This window comes from Rhinatrema bivittatum, chromosome 2 (assembly GCF_901001135.1).
Source record: "Rhinatrema bivittatum chromosome 2, aRhiBiv1.1, whole genome shotgun sequence".
Taxonomy (NCBI): Eukaryota; Metazoa; Chordata; class Amphibia; order Gymnophiona; family Rhinatrematidae; genus Rhinatrema; species Rhinatrema bivittatum.
Window position 1 is genome coordinate 316,130,554 of NC_042616.1, and position 25,076 is coordinate 316,155,629.

The 25,076-nt window shown below is 43.3% G+C and overlaps 1 protein-coding gene across 1 annotated transcript in view; it reads right to left on the reverse strand.

Annotated features, from left to right (window-relative positions):
* ABCA13 (ATP binding cassette subfamily A member 13) overlaps positions 1-25,076 on the reverse strand; it is a 929,477-nt gene that overhangs the window by 34,889 nt on the left and 869,512 nt on the right. The window contains exons 52-53 of the mRNA XM_029587089.1: positions 19,604-19,707; positions 16,721-16,813 (exon numbers count right to left, since the gene is read on the reverse strand). Coding sequence (XP_029442949.1) covers positions 16,721-16,813; positions 19,604-19,707 — 197 coding nt within the window. The remainder of the gene's footprint in view (positions 1-16,720; positions 16,814-19,603; positions 19,708-25,076) is intronic.

A 25,076-nucleotide genomic window follows, 5' to 3' on the forward strand; every position in this document is an offset into this window, starting at 1 on the left:
GGGAATCGTATTGTTGCCGTTTGGGTGTGTAAAGTATCGTGAAAATCGTTAAAATCGTGAGCCGGCACACTAAAACCCCCTAAAACCCACCCCTGACCCTTTAAATTAAATCCCCCACCCTCCCGAACCCCCCCCCCCCAAATGCTTTAAATTACCCTGGGGTCCAGCGGCGGTCCGTAGCTAAATCGGGGGAAGGGGGAGGGCAGGAAAACCGGCACACTAAAACCCCCTCCCGATCCTTTAAATTAAATCCCCCCCCCCCAAATGCCTTAAATTACCCTGGGGTAGAGCGGCGGTGCGAAACAGCCTCCTGCTATTGAATTGCATCGTCTTCAGCCGGCGCCATTTTGCAAAATGGCCACCGCAAAATGGCGGCGGCCATAGACCAACATGATTCGACTGCTGCAGGTCGTTCCGGACCCCCGCTGGACTTTTGGCAAGTCTTGTGGGGGTCAGGAGGCCCCCCCAAGCTGGCCAAAAGTTCCTGGGTGTCCAGCGGGGGTCCGTGAGCGATTTCCTGCCGCGAATCGTTTTCCGTATGGCCGGCGCCATTTTCCGTATGGAAAATGGCGCCGGCAGGAGATCGACTGCAGGAGGTCGTTCAGCGAGGGTTCCTGACCCCCGCTGAACGACCTCCTGCAGTCGATCTCCTGCCGGCGCCATTATCCGTACGGAAAACGATTCGCGGCAGGAAATCGCTCACGGAACCCCGCTGGACACCCAGGAACTTTTGGCCAGCTTGGGGGGGCCTCCTGACCCCCACAAGACTTGCCAAAAGTCCAGCGGGGGTCCGGAACGACCTCCAGCAGTCGAATCGTGTTGGTCTATGGCCGCTGCCATTTTGCGGCGGCCATTTTGCAAAATGGCGCCGGCTGAAGACGACGCGATTCAATAGCAGGAGGCTGTTTCGGACCGCCGCTCTACCCCAGGGTAATTTAAGGCATTTGGGGGGGTTCGGGAGGGTGGGGGATTTAATGTAAAGGGTCGGGGGTGGGTTTTAGGGGGTTTTAGTGTGCCGGTTTTCCTGCCCTCCCCCTTCCCCCGATTTAGCTATGGACCACCGCTGGACCCCAGGGTAATTTAAGGCATTTGGGGGGGGGGGGGGTTCGGGAGGGTGGGGGATTTAATTTAAAGGGTCGGGTGTGGGTTTTAGGGGGTTTTAATGTGCCGGTTTTCCTGCCCTCCCCCTTCCCCCGATTTACGATTTTTTGACGATAAATCGGGGGAATTGGTATTGTATCATGGCCCTAACGGTTTTTGACGATTTAAAATATATCGGACGATATTTTAAATCGTCAAAAAACGATTCACATCCCTAAAATTTACCATTTAGCCCTACTCTTGTTTTCTATCTTTTAACCAGTTGGCAATCCACAATAGACACTGCCACCTATCCCATGACTTTAATTTCCTAAGAAGTCTCTCAATGAGGGACTTTGTCAAATGCTTTGTGGAAATCCAGTACACTATATCAACTGGCTTACTTGTATCCACATGTTTATTTACGCCCTCAAAAGAATGTAGCAAATTTGTGAAGCAAGACTTTCCTTGGCTAAATCCATGTTGGCTTTGACCCATTAAACTATGGTTCTCTGTATGTTCAGTAATTTCGTTCTTTATGATAGTTTCTACCATTTGTCTGGCACAGGTTTGTAATTTCTTGGATCAACTCTTAATCCATTTTTAAAAATTGGTGTTACATTGACAACCCTCTAGTCTTCAGGAACCATAGATGATGTTACTGATAGTTTACAAATTTCCAATAGCAGGTCCACAATTTCATTTCTAAGTTCTTTCAGCACTCTGGAATGTAAATCATCTGTTCCAGGTGATTTTCTAATCTTTAGTTTGTCAACTGGCCCTAGGTTCACTGAGATTTGTTTCCGTACCTCTGAATCATCGCCTTTGAGTATAATTTCTGGCATGGGCATATCTCTTACATTTTCTTCAGTGAATACCAAATCAAAGGATTAATTTAAAGCTAGATTTTAAAAGGCTCATGCCGTGTGCATGTGCACGTGGTTCCTGGCATGTGCACATGGATGCGACTATTTTATAACACGCACGCGTCAGCGCGCACGCTATAAAATGTAATTCTCATGAGTACACGTGTGCCGGATTTTAATGTCCGCGCGTGCATGTGCAGGCAGATGTCCTCCTCCACGCACGGGTGGGGGGGGGGGGGGGTTAAAAGAATCATGCGATGATGCAATCGGACCTTTGCTAGTTCCCTCCCTGTCTGCTCCAATAAAGTAGTGGTTTGGGAGGGAAATTCCCGCAGACAAAAGACCAGAACACGGTGAGCCTGCATTCACTGCAAGTTTCACCTTTATACCACCAGATATCATGATATGACATTATCAAGGCTTAAAAGGTACAAACACACTGGGCCGGACCTATTTTAAAAAAGCGGGGGGAGGCAGGGAGAGGGTAGGGCAGGGGCAGTATGGGGGCGGGGAAGGGGCGGGGTCAGCGGCTCCTAGCACAACGGCCATTTGCCGCTGTGTCAGAGATCGCGTGCCGGCAATCAGCTGGCGCGCGCAACTTGGGCCTGCCCGGAGGCAGGCGCAAAAGGTAAAACAAAAATTTTTGGGGGGATTAGAATAGGGCTGGGGGGGGGGGGGCAAAAGGTTAGGGGAAGGGGTGGGAAAGTCAGGTTAGGAGGAAGGGAACAGGGGAAGGCTGCGCGCCGATCCTGGATTTTATAACTTGCACGCGCAAGTTATAAAATCGGGTGTACATGTGCGTGAGTGCGCACATGAACACCCATGCACAACCTTTTAAAATCTACCCCACTGTATCCACCATCCTACGCTGAAGAAAATATAACCCATGATTTTCTTTGGGTAGAGATTAAGCACAGACAATCTGGGATCAGCGTCACATAAATACTTGCTGTCTAAGGAAAAACTCGATAACGAAATATAGATGGTAATAGCCCGAAAGCTAATAGCCAAAAAGCTGATTCAATGTTTGGCCAGGCTGAACCACTTTACCAGTTTAACCACCTGGTGAAAAGATGCATGGAGCACAGTTCTGGGGTGATACAGTAATGAACAATGTACCCTTCCAGGTATGACAAATTATGAATGAAACAAAATTCTCTTGGCTCCTTGTTAGTTACCATACCAAAAGGGGCAATTATCATGGTGGACTTTTAAAGAGGAGGTCATCTTTCCAGGGTGAGCTCTTTTTCAATCTTTTGGAGCCAATTTCTTTATGCTCTGTTATTGATTTTGCATTACACCTGGATATGGAGGCTATAAGTACCTGACAGAGATTACAAATCCTTCTATGAATCCAAATAAATTAGCTTAATGTCAGAGCAGCTAAGGCACTACTGCAGTGTCCTAAACTGGTAATAGAACTCCCACACCCCATCACTGTCCTGGGAGGGAGTTGTCTGGAAGACTATGGACTTCTCTTTTCTGGCTGCCTAGAGCAAGCCAGGTAAAAATACAGTGCCTTCCAGGTGGATCACACATGTCAATACCTGTACTTTTTGCTCCTGGTCCAATGATCCACAGTGAAGAATCTACAGATCCACCTCTTTGGGAAGGAACTAACCTGTGCTGGGAAACCTGGAAGAGCAAAATTGGGGTACTGGCCTCTACGATGTCATTTCCTCATGCCAAAAATTAATATCCTTGGGGTCAATTTTCAAAATCTATTGAGTTCTTACAATAACCAGTTAATTCTAGATAATTATCTTTAAAATTGTCAGCTGAACCAACTTTCTTAAAAATCTACTAAATCTAGTCAGACTAAATTTGACCAGCTAGATTTAGCCAGTCATTTGTGCAGTCTATACTTAGATAGTACAGAAAGTCATAAACTCATCCCAGAGCTGCCTCTTTTTGCCCCAAATAAATTTGCCAGCCTTGTGATTTAGATGATGGAAATAGACAGACAGTGAAGGTGTGGAAAGGGGAATTATTTAAAGCAGAGGGTTAACTAGCAAACTCACAACATTAGCTAGTTAAACCATTTGCAAATCTACCCCATGTGTCTCTAGGAAATAAAGGGGGTTATTTTCGAACTCACGTTATTTATTTATTTACAAATTTTTATATACCGGCGTTCATAAATATATCACATCGGTTTACAAATAACAAGGGGATAAATATATTGAAATTGAGAGGGAAATATAAAGTTACATGTAACAGGGGTATAAATAACTTGGAAGAGTTGAGGAAAATGGTCAGGTGACCTAGGCAAGAGGAGTTAAATAGAACAATAACAATAATATCATAGTTTGTATAGTTCTGGAGAAGGGTGGTAGAGAGGGAAGGAGCTATGGTGGGGGGAGCTAATTCAAGTGTAGGCTTGTTTGAAAAGCCACGTCTTAAGCTTTTTTTTTGAAGGTGGCAGTGCAGTGTTCTAGGCGGAGATCTGGTGGCACAGATTATGGCGTAATGGGGCTGAAGTAAGTTGTGCGGCGCCAGCTGACTGCCGGCGTGCGATCCCCGGCACAGCGGCAAATATGGCTGCTGTGCCGGGAGCCTGATCCCAACCCCCTCCCTGCCCATTTTTGCAAGCCCCGGGGCTTTACGCGCATTGCCGGGCCTTTTTAAAATAGGCCCGGCGTGCGTAACCCTTTTAAAATCCGGCCCTATATGCTTACATTAATTTTCAAAGAAGTTACATATATAAAATTAGCATAGATGCGCATATGTATCTTGAATTAATCTCCATGCTATATAAACTTCAAAAGTATGTGTGTATTTTCAGTTTCATGCACAATAAAAGGACGGCCTAGGGGCATTCTGGGATGGGGCCAAGAGGTGCATGTAAGTTGCTATTTTATAAGAGATGTATGCGAATACATTAGGCAAATTTTTGTGCAACTGTACACCTGCAAGTTAACTAGTACATTTGTAGGGACATTCGTTTTCAGTTTAAACCAATTTTCACCCATAAATTCCCGGATTTTTCGAAAGGTGACGATTGGTTTAAACAGATATTCATCCTAGTTTTAGGCTGAGTAAAAAACTACTCCAGAGCTGCAGATGCAGCGTTTTAAGGCCCCAGCCACTGCTGGAAGCCAGTGTGGGCCAATGCACTCGCCCTCCCATGCCGTGTTTCAAGTCCTGCCTCCTCATCCCTCAAGCAGCCACAGTGCCTGCTGTCTGGTGCCATCCTGGCCCTGTACAAAAGCAGACATGCAGTGCTGTAGAGTATGGGAGCCTCAGTAAGCATGCTGCTGAATGAGAGAGAAGCCTGGAGTTACCCAGAAAGGCTGAATGCTATCGCTGGGGTAGGGGAAAGAGAGCGACATGCTAGGCAGAGGATGGGGATAGAGGTACGGATACTGTTGAGTGGGTGAGTGCAGAATCTGCTTAATATTATTTTATTGTCCTGGCTTCTGTCCACCAAAACAAACTCCGATATTTACCCAGAAAAACAATGAATCGGTTTTTTTTTCATCTGATTTTCCCGTTTTTGTTCTTGTCATAATAAACCCTGATAAATTCCTAGGAAAAATAAAGAACAATTAAAAACAAAAATGAAGGTCTCTAAGCATCTGATATCAGACTCGTCTGTTGTCTTCTATTGTTGGGTTAATCGAGGGAAGTTCAGGGTGAAGTATTAGAAGGGTCTTGATGAACTGGAGATAGAGTGGGTGAACTAGTGGAGATATCAGCAAACTGGTCACGTGCATATTTTAAAATGCACCTACTTTCGCAAGTAAATCAAGGTTTTTACATGAACAAGTTATATTTTTTCATACGTAAAAGATATGCATGTATTTAAAAAAAAAAAAAAAGTAGATAAAGTATGTGCTTTCAATGCATTGCAAATTTTTGCATGCCCTGAAATATACATGCATATGTTTGAGGTGGATATACACGTATTTTGTAAGCTGCGCAGATCACATATGTACAGATTATAAAATTATATAGTTAATCTCTGCAACCTCATATACATGTGTATATGGAGCTGCACAGAGTTGTTTGAAAATTACTCACTACGCTACTACTTTGAATCTTCGGTTGTATCTTTTCAAAATTATTTTAATTACACTGATGTAGAAGAGACTGAACTTTGTGCTCCATTGTTATATGTTAACTATCTACCTCAAAATAGAATAGAGCGATTCATTCCAAGCACTCAAGGGCCACAAACAAATCTGATTTTAAGGATATCCCAAATGAATATGCATCAAATAGATTTTATTTATTTTATTTATTTATTTAACATTTTTCTATACCGACCTTCATGGTTAAATACCATATCAGATCTGTTTACATCGAACAGGGGTATATAACTGAGATAAAGGAAACAAAAGTTACATTTTACGAGGACCGTGAACTTGGAAGCTTAGGTAGCTGGAAGAAAAAGGCCCGAAGAGGGCATCAACTTAGATTAAGTTAAAGAGAGACATAACAAATTCCAGACTAGTGTTAGTCCACATATTAGAAGAAGTATCCATGCAGATGTGGAGGCAGTGTTCATGCAAATCTATCTCATGCATATTCATGAGTGATATCCTGAAAACCCAGCCTGTTTGTGGCCCTCAAGGACTGGGAGTTAATACTACTGAAATAAAGCAATCTCCTGGGACACATCCAGCCTGGTATGGAAGTCAAGTTACTTTTCTAGTTTTGATCTGCATGTTCCATCACCAATTTGTTTTACCTTCTTGGGTAGAACAGAAATTTAGGTGACCATATCAGGCCTTGAACCAGCCTAGGAAAAACATTCTTACATATATGTAAGAATATATTTGCTTGAGAAAATCAGTCTTTCACCATTTTGTATCTATGTATTTGAGTTTTCTTTCCTAAGTGCAGTATCTCACATTTATCTGTTACGCCTGTCGGTCGCAGACAGCTGCGACCTCTCATGCTCACCTCTTTTTTCCCTGCACCGTCAATCCTAGGACGAATGGTGGCCTCCGCCAACCATCACCAACCTCCCCGGCGTTCCTGGGATGGCGTGAGTGCTGCCGACCGCAATCTTGTTTCCAGAATCACCTAAGGCACACGTGCGCGCGCCAGGGCCTCCTTTGTACACGTCATGGCAGGAACCTAGGGGGCGTCCCCTCTGAATGATGTCAACTCGCTGCTGTACTTAAGCTGACTGGCCCTGTGCTTCTACAAGTTAGCAAGGAGTTCTCTCATTGCTGAATCCGCTCTTCTTGGATCTCCAGTTCCAGTGTCCTCTCCTGGTGTTCGGTCGCTCTGGGTACCCGCTCCATGGGGGCCCTTCTGCATTTCTGGCTATCCGCTCCTCGGAGGGCCTTCCTGCCTTAGACTACTCCTGACCCGTTTCTCAGGACTTTCTCCTGGAACTTCCTCTTGTGAGTACCTTCTACAAGTCTTCTACGATACCAACCTTACTGAATGTTCCCTATGGTGTACACCGAGATTCGGGCCACTACTGTTCCTCTTCAGTAGATATTATTCCAGGATATCCTGAGCTGCAGGGTATTGCTGCATCTGTTACAAGATCCACTTCAGGTTCCTGCACCTAAGACTATATCAACATCTTCATCTTCAGTACAGTCATCCTCGGTGTACCCCGTTGTTACGCTTTACTCCTCAAGAAGGGAGGAGTTAGCAATCTGTTATGCTTCGACTCCTGATGAAGGGAGGAGTTAGCAATCTGTAATGAATCTGCTCCTGTAGAAGGAGGAGTTAGCAATCTGATATGCTCAGCTCCTGTAAAGGGAGTAGTAAACAATCTGTTAGGGTTTAGACTGCGGAGTAGGAATCTGTTATGAATCTGTTGCTGAAGACTCCTGATGAAAAGGGAGTAGCAAACTGTTACCAGCGGAGTGCTTGGAGAGAGATTTGATTTGACAGATAATTCTTTTATTAGATAGGTTAGTGGAACCACCAGAGATGGCAGTAGGGAGCTGATATGCCCGGCAGGGCTGAAGTCCCTCAGGTACTGGAACAGCGATCGCAGGGTTGCTGAGCTGTAGAGAAACTATAGATAGTGAGTAGACAAAGTATATTGTGTTCATAGCCAGAACTTGATGACAAAACTCACATAAGGTCTTAAGGAAGCTCAGTAGCTGGAAAGGGTTAGGCCCTTGAGGAGCGAGTACCTGGTTCCAGGGAAAGCTCTGAGAGAGCAATGGTAACTCAAAAAGTCTGTATCTGTGATAGCTTCCAGGCAGTAGAGAATCTTCAGAGTGTTCAGGAACATGGGCCCTCGAGGAGCGAGTACCGGTTCCTATCGGCAATCTGAAATAAAGAAAAGAGAGCGAGGCCCCCGAGGAGCGGGTAACCCTGGTAAGTCCGTGGAGGCAGAGTAGCTTAGGTAGTGTAACCCTTGCTAACTCGATTCATTAGCGAATACTGAGACCTTTTATATTGGAAGCGGATGACATCATCTCAGGGGGACGCCCCCGAGATTCGCGCCCTTGCTGGTATATCAATTGGAGCGCGCGCGCGCGCGCCCTACATCATCAGGAACATAGCAGATTCGCAGCGTCATGCCAGTCCGAAGACGCCGGAGGGAGACAGCAAGAAGACACCGCGGCAGTTAACCATCCACAGACCCGGAGGGAGTCACCACAGAGGTAAAGAGGGCGGAGTGAAGGCGTCGAGCAGCGATGGATGCAACACCCGTGCTGCGGGCCACTACCAGATCTGCACTTCTGAGGTAATCTCCACCCATCTGAAGGAATCTCCTGGTGTACCCTGCACTGCGGGCCACTACCGGATCTTCACATCAGCAGTATCACCCTGGGTATACCCTATTTGCATCTCCTGCTCCATGGGCTATACCTTGACTTTCTTCTTAATAAAGTCTCTATCACAGCTGTGTCCTACGTCGCTGAGACCATGCCCACTGATGGTGAGTCTCACAGGGCTCCTCCCTGTGGGCGGAGACATCTCTCATCTTGGCCCAGGGTTCACATTCTTACAAAACCATAACATTATCCTTGGAATTTGCATCCTATTTAGTTTTATTTCTTCAATTTGTCATTTTCATTTTGAATTTAAAGCCTTTCCTTCAAGAGACCTGCAATTCCTCCCAACTTGGTATCATCAATCTTGAAGTTGGATATTGCTTATATGCTGATGATATTCAGTTTTATTTACTAGTACAGCATACAGCCGATGTGGCATTATCAAAAATATCAAAATGTCTCTGCTATTAAGAACTAGATGACTGAGAAGAGGCTTATCTTAAACATTAAAAAGATCAAGAATTTCTATCTCACTAGGATTCCATTACCCAGTGTTCCTATATCCTTGCTTTTTGACAGAAATCAGATTGTGATTTCTAGACAAGGTCACAACTTAGGTTTTCTCTTAGATTCCACATTATCTCTCCATGCTCAAGTTGAGAATGTAGTTAAGAATGCCTTTTCTAAGCTCTGCATGCTTCAACATCCGAAACTGTTTCAGAATATGACTTTAGAACAGTTTTGTACATGATGGTAATCTCATCCCTTTATTATTGTAATGCTCAGTATACTATTCTTCAGCCAATAGGCATGTGCATTCATTTGAAACAAATAGGTAAAATGCAACATGAGTCCATTTTTGTTTTCATCATGGATCCCCAAAAGAAATGGAGAGTATCCATATATTTAAATGAAAAATTGTCTAATTTATTTGTTTCCCATTCAGGTCTATGTCACATTCAAATCTACAGCTGTGCTAAGCAAACAAACAACTGGTAACTATAGCAACCAATTCTGTTATGTGTGACATCACAGCTTCCTGCAAACCAAGGCAGTCCAAGTTGGTCAAGGAGACCAGATGGTGAAACATCTTTTTTACCGGTTTATAGCTGCCATCTGAATTAAGTGATGCTGACGTCCTCCCACTGAAAAGTTTGAGTACATGCAATAAACTCTATTTGCTCTCTGGAAATTGGCAGAGAAGTATCTATTTGCATAAGGTTTCTCAAGGTTGAAATAAACATTTGAAACTGGTAAAGGGTATTTTCTGATCATCTTTGCTGCAGTGTTCATTGCAAGTAGGGTATGAATGGAGTGGAGTGGAGATTGAAGCAGTGTCAATTATTTGTCTTTCTGTTTGAAATAGCACAGTGCAGTATAATGAAGTTTCAGACACTGACAGACTGAAGTGTTTTGCCAGGGTGCTAGCCTTCTTGATTCTATTTTTAACAGTTTCTCGGTATGTGAAAAAGGAGACAGTCAGCAGTGCACACATATATATTTGAGTGTGAGAAAATTTTTGACACACACTAGAGTCATACTGTGTGTGGGTGGTAAAGTATCAATAAATTCCTTTGTGATACGCTCTTTAGATTCCATCATTCCACTACATGGAAAATGCAGATAATTTGTACAACAGTCAGCTCAGTCTAATAGTAGCAACAAGCAATTAGGGAGTCCTACCCATACGGGAAAGAGACCTTTTTTAGCCACAAAATGCCAGCAGTGAAAACCAGCTCAAGCAGAAGAAATTGAAATTTGGAGAGCATGTGCCATTGATGCCTACTCCTTTTGTTTTGGAGCTGGGGAAAAGGGCAGGAGAGTCATCCATGACTGGCACTAGCAGGGCAGGGGGATGGATGGGGCAGCAGAAGTGCAATAGCCAAAACCAGCAGTGTACTCCTCTATGGTTACTGCTTCTCAGGCAGCAGAGACAGTATTTTCAACAATTGATACTCAAGAAGAATCTCGTCTGGGATTTCTTGAATTAGAAATTGAAGAGCTAGTAGCTGAAACCTTTGGAAGTTTAGTCAGTACTGACTTAGCCTCCAGTGAGGTGATGGAGAAATATATGATACTGACAAAGTTGAGAGCAACTCCCATAAAGAGAAGGTAATGCAGCCAGAAAACATGAGCAATCAGGGATGGATTGAGTATTTTGCTCTCCCTAGGCACTTTTGGTGCTTTCACTTACCTCCTGTAAGGGTCTGTTATATAGGGTAGCAGTGGGCTCTTCTCTGCTGAATGAGATTTGGTAGAGCTGGAAGGCAGCAAATCTTAGCCAGCCTCCTGCCCTAAATATTTGCTTCTCTAGGCACAAATTAATGGGTGCCTATTGACAAATGCAGGGCTGAGAGTGATGCCCCTGGTCTTTGTACTCAAGATCTACCCTCAACCTCAACTCCACTGCCAGCATCAGCCCCAAGGATGTAGAAAAGAGATCTGCAACACATCTCTGGTCTGGAATCACATTAAAATGATGAAAGATCCACATTTTACTTGTGTATTCGCTGCAGACAGGCCATCAGTTGAGGGAAGATACTAGGGAATCTGAAAAATGCTGGTAAGCAGCATCACCTGCAGAAGGGGAAGGTAGAAGTACTAGCCTGGGGACCCCCTCTGTTCTTCAGTGTAAAAGTTAGATGAATGGGGTTGAAAAGGAGAAAACTTTTTCTGAAACTGATCCCATGGCCCCTTCCACCAGTCAGATGGCAAGCCAGCAGCCCCCTGTCATGCATCTGCAATGGCAACTCTCCACAGAGGAAATGGGGTGCTGTTCTATATCACTGTCCCCAGAGGTGATTCTATAATGAGGCAGAGTGAGGTGGCAGCTTCAGGCGGCAAAATTTGAAAGTGGAAAAAACTGCCCCCCCCCCCCCCCTAGTAGCTGCCTCACCCTGTTGCCAAAGCAAAAAAGGACCCGTGAGCCTCCAATGGATAGTCCTGAGGCAGGCTCAGAATTGCACCTGCCTCAACTGGAAACTGGAAGGAGAGCGGCAGTCTCCAGTCCAGGCAGAAGCAATCAATCCTGCTTGTAGATTCACAGAAGGCAGATCTGGAAGCACTTGGCAGAGGCTAGGCCATGCAGGAATGTATGGAGACCCCACAGAGAAGCTGTGGGGCGGAGGTTCAATGGCTGCTTCCTAGACCCCGCAGCGACGGAGGTACAATGACTGCTTCCTGGGCACTGTGGTGGCAGGGAAGGCTGAAGGCAAGACCTGGCTCAGAAAGCAGTGGTCAGTAACTGAGAAAGGTAAACAAAGCTGAAGAAGATAAATTGAATCACAATGGAAATAGCCTCTGCTCACTCTCCTTTCTTTTTTTAAGTCTAAAAGGCTAGGGAAGCACATTAAAACTATTTAAAAAAAATAAATGGTGACATATGGACCATTTTGCAGTCCTTTTTGATGATTACACAGAGAGATGCCAATGCAAATTCTTTCCTTTGAAGTCAACAGAAGTCATTCTCTTCCTATGTTAATTTTAAATTACCCCCATCTGCACAGTAATAGGGGAAAGGGAAGTTATGGCTGAAAACCAATGGGGGTATTATTTCCTAGGTTGCAGTGACAGAGTGGAAATGACTATAATAGCTGGAGGGAAAATCTGTGCAGAAAATGGTAAAGATGGAGGAGTCCCCAGCATGCTGCGAGCGGACCTTGTCCTGCTTGTGGCGAAGATGAAGGGCCGGTGAGAGTGAGTGTGTGTAGAGGGGTGTGTGTGTGTGTGTGTGTGTGTGAGTGTGTATGTGTGTGTATATGTATGTGTGAATGATTGCGAGCCTGGGGGGTGAGAGAGCACGTGTGAGGGTGTTTCGGGGTGAGAGAGAGCATGTATGAGGGTGCTTGGGGGGGGGGGGGTGAGAGGTGAGAAGAGACAATGAGAGTGTATGTGTGTATGGAAGAGGGAGAGAAATGAATGAGTGTATATGTGTGTATACATGTATGGGTGTATGTGGAAAAGGGAGAGAGGGCCCAATGGAGGCAAGGGGTGCCATCTCATCCCTCACCTCAGCCAGAAAATTGCCTTGAGCCACCCCTGACTGTCCCAGGGCAAGAGGCAAATAGTATCAAATGTAATAACAAGGAACATCAAGAAAATGATTGCCCTGTATCACCTGCCCCTGCAGGTAGTGGAGAATGTGGGCATTAAGCGTCTCCTGCATGTGTTAGCTGCCAATTACAAAGTGTTCTCCAGACGTACATTTAGTAGGAATGTTATCCTTACCCTGTACAACCAGTGCTGTTGTCTCATACAGGCACAGCTGGCTAAGGCAGAGGGGAGCAGCGAGCATTTCACCAGCGCTATCTGAACACAGGTTAACTCTCTCTGATGGCACATTGGTAGGATCTGACTGAGGCAGCAGCAGGTAGCAGCTCTAGTGGTGTCCAACCCTCAGGGTGCAGGTGGGCTGTGCTGCACACCCAGGTGACGGATAGCCCTCATAAATTGTGCAATATTCTATCAACCATAAGAAAGATGTTGGAGGGTTGGCAGCTAGAGTGGAGAGTCAGGAGCCTTCATTCAGGTTGTTTTTTTTTTGTGACAGACTGTAGGAAAAATATGATAAGGGAGGGAGTAGAAGATGGGGGTCTTTCGGGGTATCCATTGCTTTGCACACTTGCTGCATTTGGCAGTGAGCAATGCCCTGGGTCTGGGGCCCAAGGACCACAGGAACTTGTCCCTGAAGGACTTGATAGATGATTAGGAAAATAATGGGACATTTCCATTGAAGCGTGGGCAGCTTCTTCGTGAGAAGGAGGGAAAAGTCAGGATGCTTCATGAGCATCTGATTCAAAATGTTGGCCCCTGCTGGAATTCTACCTATGATGATGCTGCAGAGATTAGTGGGGAAGCAAACATCCCTTTGTGATTTTTCTATGGAAACAGAGATAGGTGTGGATCACTGCCTGGAGAATCATGATTGGGTAGTGAAGAGGCACCTGATAGAAATCCTGAAGCCCTTCAAGGATATCATGGAGGATTAGGTTCCAGAAGTACTACCATGGGTAGGGTCATCCCTATAGAAAATATTCATGAGGAAACGGTATAGGGATTCTGTGAGTAAAAGGGAATGGAAGCAGAGTTGTTGTGGTTTTGGGATTCCTTGCAGCAGCAGGTGCAAGTGAAACCAAAACGTCTGGCACAAAAGATGGCATACTTGCTTTTCACACTTTGTGATCCACAGCTGAAAGGGAGTCTTGCCCTCCAATCCCAGCATCTCACATACATGAAGGAGATATTGGTATGTAGGGGGTGTGAACAGGAGGACCAGAGGCAGAAGCATAGTGGGGATGTAGCATACGAAAGAGTGGAAACTCCAGAGAGTAGTGCGGGTACAAGTAGCACCCTTTTATCTAGCACTTTCTCTCCCATCTCAAAACAGCAAAGCCATGTTGCCCCAAAGAACTGACACAGGCCATAGCTAAAGCAGTTGCCAAAAGAGACCCTCATTCCACTCCAGTAAAGGAGACACCAACAGAAATTTCTGCGACACACTATCTCACAGAGCCCATTGAAGACATGGACACAGAAGCATTGGCATATTGGACACACAGGTCCATGCTCTGGCCTGACCTAGACAAGGTGGCTCAGCAGTACCTTGCCTGCCCACAAACAGCATGCCCAGTGAATGTGTCTTTTCAATGTCAGTAGACATCATGAGTCCTCATAGTTCAAGACTGGCACCAGAGCTGATGCATAAGTTCATCTTTTTGAAAATCAATCTGCTTTTGCTGGGCTTGCCAGAATTTCCATGAGAGTGGCAAGATGACTGAAAAAAGCTTCAAAGTCTTGCTGCTAATATGCCTACCTGCCATGCATATTAGGAGTTTTAGTGCCTTTCATTTGGACCTTTGGAATGTTCTTGTCACTGGGTGGCTGCTTTGCAACTCCCATGATGCTTTGGGGACCTCATACAGTATCTGTTTATAGAGTATTTATTACACTTTTTAAGGCACTTCAAAGTGGTTTTCATTCAGGTACTATAGGTGTTTCCCTATTCCTAGAGGGCTTACAACTAGTAGATGGATTGTTAAGTCAAGATAAGGCATATTACAAGTTAAATAGCAAGTAACACACGTTATAAGCTGTTTAGTGCATGATATTGTCATATAAAACACAAGGTTTCCTCCCCCTATTGAAATAAGCTCTTTGCATGCTTGTGCATATATAAAATTGCCTAATGCATGCAAAGCAGCTTATGCAAGGCAATCCTATGATAATAAAATAATGCGGCTGACTTAGAAAACATTAAGCCCACTATTTTAGTGCATTTAAGCGAGGTGTAGTTATTTTCCTCAGGGGGCATTGAGCTGCTAACGCAGGTCCCTGATGATCCCGCAGGAAAATTAAAGGGCAAAAGTGCTCAAAAGTGCCAGAAACCATCATAAAATGACCCTGGGGTCATTTTAGACCCTCACAACCCCCAAACTGTCTTCTAAGATGGCTTTGCCCCCTTAAATAAATAATAAATAAGTAGGGCAATCATGTGGTAATGGCCTCCTTTCCCCACCCCCTCCCTTTATTAGTGAAGAAAAGGCCCCTTCGTGTCAAGATTTCTCCCTACCTCCAGCACATCCCTCTCCTCCAAATAAAATAAAATCCCTGGTTACCCACTCTCCCACCTTAAAAATATGATCCTAGTGGTCTGGACGGGTACATGCATAATCCAACCTCCATTCCTAACCCTCTATACCACTAAAATGGATTTTGGATCAGGAGGTCCTCCAACTCTGGGCCTGCTGATGCCATTTTAAAAAATGGTACCAACCAGATTTTGGTTTATCATGTGCCAGGGACAAGGTCTGGTGATTGGACTTAGGCCACATGGCCTTAGTTCAGGATGAAAAACCAGGAAAGAGTCTTGATGAGCTGGAGAAGGACTGTGCAAACTAGTGGAGGAATCAGAAAACTGGTAATTTCGGTTATGCGCATGTTTTAAAATATACCAACTTGTACACATAAAACGGGTGTTATGTGAACAAGTCGTACTTTATTTACTTCTGTAAAATATACATGCGTATATTTTTAAAATTGATAGGAAAAGTACACATGTTCAATGCATTGAAATACTCGCTCTGAATGCATTGCATGTATTTGTGTGTCAGCGGGGTAGCAATACGTGTACATGTGCACCTGATAAGAACGGGTTACAAAATACTATCGTACACCTCCACACAGCCATATACACATATACATGTGGCTGTGCAGTGCGGTTTGAAAGTTATCCTCTTTGTATTTATTGTGTTGGATCTTATTTATGAACACATGAGTGTTACCTGCCTAGTAATTTTGTTATTATGAGTTATGCATTTTTTAATAAATAAATCAATCTAGGAATTTTAAGAGGGTATTCTTTAATCTATCATTGCAGATGTTAATTAAAATAAGAAATACCAAACCTTGTGAAATTCCCTTGTTATGTTATTCCAGATAAACAGTGAACCATTGATTACTATACACGGGTATGTTTATCTAGCCACCTACCTACCTGTAGTGTGATGTAGACCATATCGGTTCAATTTGTTTAGGAGAATCTCAAGTAGGACAGTAAAAAAGCCATCCTAAAATCTGAGAGATATCATATTCACTGTTTCCTCTTTATCTATGACAACAATATAAAAGTTGGTCTGATATGATTTTCCAACTAAAAATGCATGGATTTTGTTTCTTAAAACTAATCATTATCCACATTCTTACAGATGCTTTATTCTACTATTGGATACTAAAGTTAAATGGAGTCATTGTCTATAGTTTTCAGGGACTTCCTTTTTCCTTTTCTTTTATCTTCTGTACTAATTTCTGTACTAGCTTTGATGCAATCTGTAAAAAGTGCTACTCTCTAAACATACTAGATTAGAGAAGTCTCATTATGGGCCCCTGATGAATACCACGTTCCAAAATAGACTTCTCAGACCCAATGCTATTTATTGCTAGTCTTTGCTTTTTTTTTTTTTTTATCTTCCAGTCCCAATTATGTAGGTTTTTGGTACCAGCTTCATTTGATGAATAGCAAACCTTGCCAAGAAGCAAATGCAGAAACATTAATAATGTTGAAGGTAAAAACTGTACCTGTTTTTAATATGCTGAGGGGATCCAAGGCACATGAAACTCCCATTGGCCATTATAGCAAGTCTTGTACAAAGAGCTTCACATTCTTCCATGCTAGAAAATAAACATAATGACATTAAGCAGACCAACATGTTTCACACCTAAATTCAGCTTTTAAAATGAATTCACCTCTTAGAATAAATTCCAGAATACAATTCAGTTTTAAGGTGCTAAAGTATTAAAAAAGGAGAAAGGAAACAAACAATGCATTAACTATAAATTTGTTGACTGGTAAAGTCAGATGCAGACATTGCTCTAAAAAAATTATAGCCTGTAATATTAGCAAAAATAAAATATTAAAATGTTAGGGATATTCTGTGATTTGTTCCAGTTTATTGCAATATGTCTTTACATTCACTATACTCACCAAAAGATCACTATGCTTGGCACCACAGAAGCATACGATGTTCCATGCTGGGTCCATCGAGCCCAGCATCCTGTTTCAGACAATGGCCACTCTGGGTCGCTTGGAAGTACCAGGCAGATCCCAAGAGGAAATCATGTTTCTCTCAGGAGTAAGAGGTGGAGACATGCAAGGCTATCTGTCTAATAATTATTTATGGAACCGTCCAAACCTTTTTAAACTCAGCCATACTATTAGCCTTAAACAGACTTTCTGGCAACAAATTCCATACCTGAATTGTGAGTTGACTGAAAAATACTCCTTTCTTAAATTTGTTTTAAATCTGCTACTAGTTAGTTTCATAGATTGTCCCTTAGTCCTAATATTATTTGGTGGCAATCGTAACTATTCTCTAGTAACTTGTTCCATATCACACTAATTTTATAAGCCTCTGTCTCGCAGACCACACTTCTATCTTTCTTCCTCAGGTCGCTCTTGATGGAGTGTAAAGTGCAGGAGCTGCACTAGCATTGCTAAAGCCTTGGGTTCATGAGCAAGTCCAGGATGATTCATTAGAATGGAGGCCTTTTAAAAATAGAAGACCTCAGTCCTACGAATTACAGCACGAAGGCTTGAAGGGGGTAATTTTCAAAGGCACTCACACACATAAAGCCTGGTTTTATGCACATATGTGGCTCTTTGAAAATAGCCCCTGGCGGAAATATATGCAACAGAACACACACATTTTTATGTGCATACTAAATTGGTGTTCTGGGAATGGGAGTTGCAGCAGAACTGGGATTTACACGTATGCTTTTGATTTTCCAGAGTAGTTGTATGTAAATCCATATGCACAAATTTACACCAGCTCCATGCATACCTATGAATTTTCTAAGTGGATTTATGCACAGAGCTCTACTTTGAAAATTCTGTTTTTTGTCTGCCGGTAAAAAGTATCCGTATACTTTAGACTATCCAAGCTGTGTGAAATTTATAATTTTAAGCCTGGATTTTAAAAGGACTACGCATGTAAATTTTGGGGTTTATGCGTGTGGTCAGGCCTTGTGCGTGCCACGCGCATTTTACAACAGGCCCGGCCATGCACGTAAACCCCAGTATGCAAAGAAGTGCTGGCTGAGGGAAAAGGGATGGGCCAGGGGAGTTGTCTGGGCATGGAGGGACAGGGTGGGTGGGTGGGAGGAGTCGGTGCAGCGCCATTAGCCACTGTCCCGGGGAAGTGCGCGCTGGCAGCTGGCCGGTGCATGAAGTCTACTGCTGCTCCAAAGGAGCAGTGAGGTAAAACTGGGTTTTACATGTTTAAATGTATTTTACTTGTATAAATGGGCTTTTGAAAATTGCTACAATATATGCCATTGAATTGTCCACAGGATTTACTCACATAAGTGCACTTTACACGCATAAATGACTTTTGAAAACTGCTGTCATAGTATGTTACATTTATGTATGTAACTCCATTGAAAATTCACCTGTAAATTTGTAGCTCTCTGATTATTTCTGAAGCACTCAACTGGCTTGTATTAGACCCTCATTGCCCCTCTCCCCCCACAGGGAGGTCTTCAGAATGAGGAGTAAAGTGCTAGCTATAATCCCTGGATTCACTTATAGTGCTTTCTTACCTTGCATTTTGTGCATTTCATGGAGGAATTCATGTGCACAGAACTGAAAATAAATATACTGGGTACTTGAGAAGAAAATTCCGAAACTGAAAATGTGTACGTGAAATGGAAAGGTATATTTAATTATTTTATTTTATTTATTTGAATATTTTTATAGACCGACAGTCGTTGGGAACATCACATCGGTTTACATATAACAAAATGCAGCAAACAGGCTTTACAGAGAACTAAAAACTGGAGAATAAAAAACTAAGAACTATCAAAGCAAAATGTATAACCATGTATAGAGAAACATAATTTTACAGACAAAAGAATGACCTGTAAAAGTATTTACAGTCAAAGTATATCACTAAATATAGTTTCAGGATATTTACAGTCAAAGGGTTTGGTGAAGACGTATTTGCAGACAATGAATATCGCCAAATGTAAGAACAAGATATTTAGAGTCTATACGCTGTGGAGAAAACGTATTTGCTGTCGAATGGATGTGGTGATAACGTATTAACCTTCTAAAGGGGAAAGATTAAGAGGAGTGGCGAGTTAATGGAGTAGGGGTTAAAATTAGGATTCAAATTATTTATTTATTAAGTTAATGCTCTAGCGTGGTAACATATAACATTTCCAGGAATCACAATAACATATACAACTAAAGAACACGGAACTGGAAATGCAGAGTGGATACATGCATTATTTTGCTGCGGTCATGTCCTGCTGCAGCCAGTATTTAGTGATAAATTCCTGATATTGCCTTAGAAGAATAATGGATAGAGCATTATTGCACTACATACTGATACACAAATGCTTGCCACATGTTCAAAATGTACTTTTGGGTGATGGCAACCCTGCTGCAGATACTCAGCCTACCTGTGAGATGTAAGCACAGCAGTGCAGCCATCATGGACTTCCTTCGTGATCGCATGCCAGAGGTAGCGCTTAGAATAGGGATCCATTCCAGAGCTCGGCTCATCCTGCCAAACAGCAGCAAGAGAAAATAGTGAACCTAACATTCAGAGGAAAGGACATTTTTTCTACAGGAAATGATCCTCAAGTAAATATAAATGGAAAAAAAAAAAAACAATCAGTGCACGAAGTAACAGTTGATTAAATTTCTTTTTGAAACAATCCTAAAAAAAAAACACTGGTGAAAAATTAGATTTTTTATTTAGAAATACTACTCTTATTTATCACAACACAGCAGAGAAATCAGTACTACAAAAATACATTTTTTACTGTCTGATGTTTTTCCCTTTCTTTTAATTTTTCAGTACTGATTTCTCTGCTGTGTTGTGATAAATAAGAGCAATATTTCAAAATAAAAAATAAAAGTTTTCCTAGAGGTTTTTCAGGAGGATTCTTGCATTTTGATACTGGGTGACTTTTTAGATTGCTGTTGTTTTTGATCTTTTGATAGCTTCCTCTTTCCTGTTAATGAGAAAAGCTAAAGGACATAGAATACAATAGTCATACTAGACTTGAAATTGGTTCAGGACTAAGTCCTCTTCCTTCAAAACTAACCCCACATTTTTAACCATATAATATCTATAACTATCTATCTATATAGCAAGCTACCATGAACCAAGTTCCTGACCCCATGAGCTTATCATGTGTTGGAATCTTAGAATGTGAACTGAGCTGCATCTGTGTCAATCCTGCAGATACTGCAAGTCACCCCAGATAAAGTGAAGGAATATAAAAATACATCAAAAACACATATGTGCTCTCCTGTAAATGACAAATGTTCTGCAAGAACCAGCATCCAGCATTCACAGTATTAACAATTGGGAAAAGGGTTGTACTGTTTAACCTGCCTAAAGAACAGCACTACATAGCCCGCAGAGGAGGAAGCCAAAGGAATGCTGGGAGACCATTTAAGGTAGAAAAGCACAATTTAGCTGGTTCTGTCTGTGCGTGAGGTGCAAGGACAACCAGAAGTTGGAGCCAGAAAGAGAGGAGTCCATCTAGCAGCCCTGCAATCAGTTCTTTTCCTGATGAGCTAATTATCAGGAAGGTGAGACAGAAATCTGTGCTCTGAAGAAATAGAGAGACATGCAGCTGTTCTTCCTTCATAGCCGAGCTACATGTAAAATCCCAACAAGGGACAGAGGAGTCAGGAGCTGAGAGACTGAAAGACTTCCTTTCCAGAGATATCCAGGCCCAGGAGCACATGGTGGGATCAGCCCACTTATAGACTGAGTTAAGTACTCTAAATTTTACACAGTGAGTATTTTAGCAGAGGGAGAAGATTTATTTTCTTGCCTTTTGTCCCCAAATTCAGTATCTCATTTTAACTGCTTCAGCCTTTCAGCCAAAGTCAAACATAAACCCTTGCTGGCAGGTACTGGGAAAGAAAAACTGGTGGACCGTGGCCTTTCTGTAAGAGACTGAAACTAGGCCAGCTTTCTATTTAGTAGAGATGTGAATCGTGTGATCGATCGTCTTAACGATCGATTTTGGCTGGGGGGGGAGGGAATCTGATCGTCGCGGTTTTGTTTTTTTTAAAAATCGTTTAAATCGTAAATCGGGGGAGGGCAGGAAAACCGGCACAATAAAACAACCCTAAAACCCACCCCGACCCTTTAAAATAAATCCCCCACCCTCCTGAACCCCCCCAAAATGTTTTAAATTACCTGGGATCCAGTGGGGGGGGGTCCCGGTGTGATCTTCCACTCTCGGGCCACCGCTGCGTTAACAGAAATGGTTCCTGTCCCCCGACGTCACGAGCGCAGGAGATCGTTCCCGGACCCCCGCTGGACCCCCAGCGACTTTTGGCCAGCTTGGGGGGCCTCCTGACCCCCACAAGACTTGCCAAAAGTCCAGTGGGGGTCCGGGAGCGCCCTCCTGCACTCGGGCCGTATTGCAAAATGGCACCAGCCATATGGCCGTATTGCCGTATTGCAAAATGGCGCCGGCCATGTTGGTGCCTTGGAGCCTGTAGATTGGATTTGATTTTCCTTTTTTCCTTTACCGATCCCCTCCCCGAAAATGACCAAACTTGTATCTACAAAAGAACGATCGCTCATTATAGCTGGTTCTACAATATGGAACAGCATGCCCTCTGATCTACGCCAGGAATCTTGCCACAAAAAATTCAAACAAAACCTAAAACCCTGGTTGTTCAAAAAAGCATACTATTAACTATCAGGGACCTATACTACCCACTTACATCGCCTTCACAACCTCCCCTCGTCTCCCCCTCTCCCCCTCCCCCTCCCACCTTGAATTGCTCCCTATGGGTTATTTATTTCACTATGTAAATAATTGTTCTTGTTGTTAATCTATTATATAAGCTAATTGCGATTAGCTTATATTAGCCCTTAATTCCTGATATTCTCCCCAGATTACTTATCACCCTTATAACTTCGATGTTTATTCTAGTTTATGGTAGGGATGTGCATTCGTTTTCGCCGTATTGGCGATCCACAACGTATATTGCACTATTCGTAGTATTCGTGGGGAAGCGAAACGTATAGCGATTCCCCACGAATACACGAATATTCACCGAATTATACGGCCACCTAAATAACAATTTAAACAAACCCCCCACCCTCCTGAACTCTCCCAAGACTTACCAAAACTCCCTGGTGGTCCAGCGGGGGGTCCGGGACTCATCCCCTGCTCTCACACCCTCGGTGCCGGTTTCATCATGGGCCGATAGCCTTTGTCACAGGGGCTACCGGTGCCATTGGTCAGCCCCTGTCACATGGTAGGAGCACAAGATGGCGCCGATGGCCATGTGACAGGGGCTGACCAATGGTACCAGTAGCCCCTGTGACATAGTAGGTCAAAGGCTATCCGTCACCATTTTGAACTGGTATCGAGGGTGTGAGAGTGCAGGGGATGGGTCCCGGACCCCCCGCTGGACCACCAGGGAGTTTTGGTAAGTCTTGGGGGGGTCAGGAGGGTGGGGGGTTGTAGTAAATTTTAATTTTAGACGGGCAACGAATAGGATTAGACGTTTAACCGTATCGGGGCGCCATACGGACGTATGCAACGTATCTGCCCCACCGACGAATACGTATCCCAAATGCAACATATGGTGTCCCTCTGCACATCCCTAGTTTATGGTTATACTGTTTGCTTTTTCTTTCAGATAATTTGTTGAATTGTAAAACGTCTTGCTGAGTTATTGTTATCTGTAAACCGAGGTGATGTGCCACACGTGCTGCGGTATATAAAAAAAATATAAATAAATAAATAAACAGACAAATAAATAAATATTATTTTCCTAATACTGATGAAGCCCCAGTTGATGTGCACTTGTTATTTGATGTTTATTTTCCTAGTGCTTTATTTTCCTGTAATGTTGCTGGATGTTCATTTATCTTTCTTATCTTTTTTTTTTTCTCATGTATTTGTGAAAAATTCAATTAAAGAAAAGAATGCATGGGGATCAACAAGGGACATACTTTTTACCTGGGCAAGAAACCAGTGGGCTTCAGAGTGTGGTTAGGTCATGGGGTAGGGAAGGCAGGGAAACAAGGTGCACAGATTACATTTTCAAATCTATAGGAGTTGTTTTGAAGAAGAGTACCTGCCTACTGAGCCTGCCTACTTGTTGCATGAGTAAAAGAACACACAATTTCAGTCCCTGGGCCAGGTAAGGCATAGGTAAGTTTTAAAAGACATTTACTTGAGAACTGTATTTACCAGGGTAAAATAGCTGTCTGAAAATTGCCCAGCTACAAGTATATCTGGGAGATCAAAACTGGTAAATGGGGACAGGGAAATACCTAGAGTACCTGAATGTAACTCACGTTGAGTTACCAATGAAAAGGTGCACGCTAATAAACAAGTAAATAAACACCTTCTATGTCACTGATGAAGGCGACATATCTGCACTGAGATTTTGATGGGAAGACAAAGAAAATGCAAAGATTCCTGTAATTTCTGTAGGACTAGGAGGTTACCTCTTTGATTGTCGACTTAAGTTTAGACCAGGGGTTCTGAACTCTATTCTACAGTGGCCCGCAAACATGTTTGGTTTTCAGGATAGTCACAATGAATAGTCATCAGATAAAGTTGTCTACATTTGGTTTAAGAACCTGGTTCATTTGGATATTTGGGCTAAGCTGAGAACCAGACTTGTTCGCAGGCCTGCAGGGTTGTAATTGAAACCCCCTATTTTAGTGGTGTAAGAGTTTGTATTTCCCACATTGACTGCATCTGACCAGAAAAGGTGAAGAAACAATACTAGCAGAGAGATTGTTTAATGTGATAGGCAGAGGTTTAAATTGAAATTGGGTCAAAGGAACAAGGACAACATTGGAAAATAAATAAAAATGATAGAATCAACATACTGAAGACGCACTAAAAAAGGTAGAGGAAAAATGAATTATCTCCAGATGTTACTTCAAATAGCAAAAAGGATTTAGCTAACAAAGACAAAGCATCAGGCAACATTAAAATGCAGATTCATAAATATAAGGAGCTTGAGTAAACTAAATAAATTAATAAGCCTGAGCCAATATTGGCTGCGGATAATGATGATAACATTGTACAATATAGTACAATAATTACTAGTGGATGGAGACACTGGAATTGTAATAATTATGCAGAATTAAGAAAAATAGGAAGTTGGTATGAGACAAGGCAAAATGTATTTGCTGGTCGAATCAAAATTTAACTCATTGGTAAGAGAAACACATTTTAAAAGAGAAAATAAGATGGCGGACCCTATTTATCTAAGGGTTATAGATCTCAATAGCGGGACGACAACAGGTAAAGCAGCAGCAGTAAATGGAAGATTTTAAATTACCTGAATAAATCCCTGAATTGGGATTATGGCCATTAGTGTTGAGAATCAGGAGGTGGATCCTTGGTCCGACCGGCGGAGAGGATGATGATGTAGATCTCCGCTTGATGGAGTAGGTCGGAAGGCGGTGCCGCCGCTGTAGATGGATGGTCTTCACCCTGGAAGTCCGTGACCCCTCCAGGGGAACCTGTGGAGGCCTGGACCGCTGGGACTTAGGTGTCTTCGCCCTGGAGACCTGCGGTCCCCCCGGGAGGAGCCCGTAGGGACCCGGGCCGCTGGGACTTAGGAGAGTGGCAGGCGGCGTAGATGAAAATGCAGACCAGGATCAGGACTGGAGGCTGAAGACGTGGACGAGTAAATGGATCAGGATCAAGGCAGGCGGCTGAAGACGTGAACGAGTAAATGGACCAGGATCAAGGCAGGCGGCTGAAGACGTGAACGAGTAAACGGACCAGGATCAAGGCAGGCGGCTGAAGACTTGGTCGGGACAGGCCGGCGAGAACAGGCAGGCGGGATCAGGCAGGCAAGCAGAACCAGGCAGGCAGGATCAGGCAGGGGAAATCAGGCAGGCAGACAAGCAGGAAC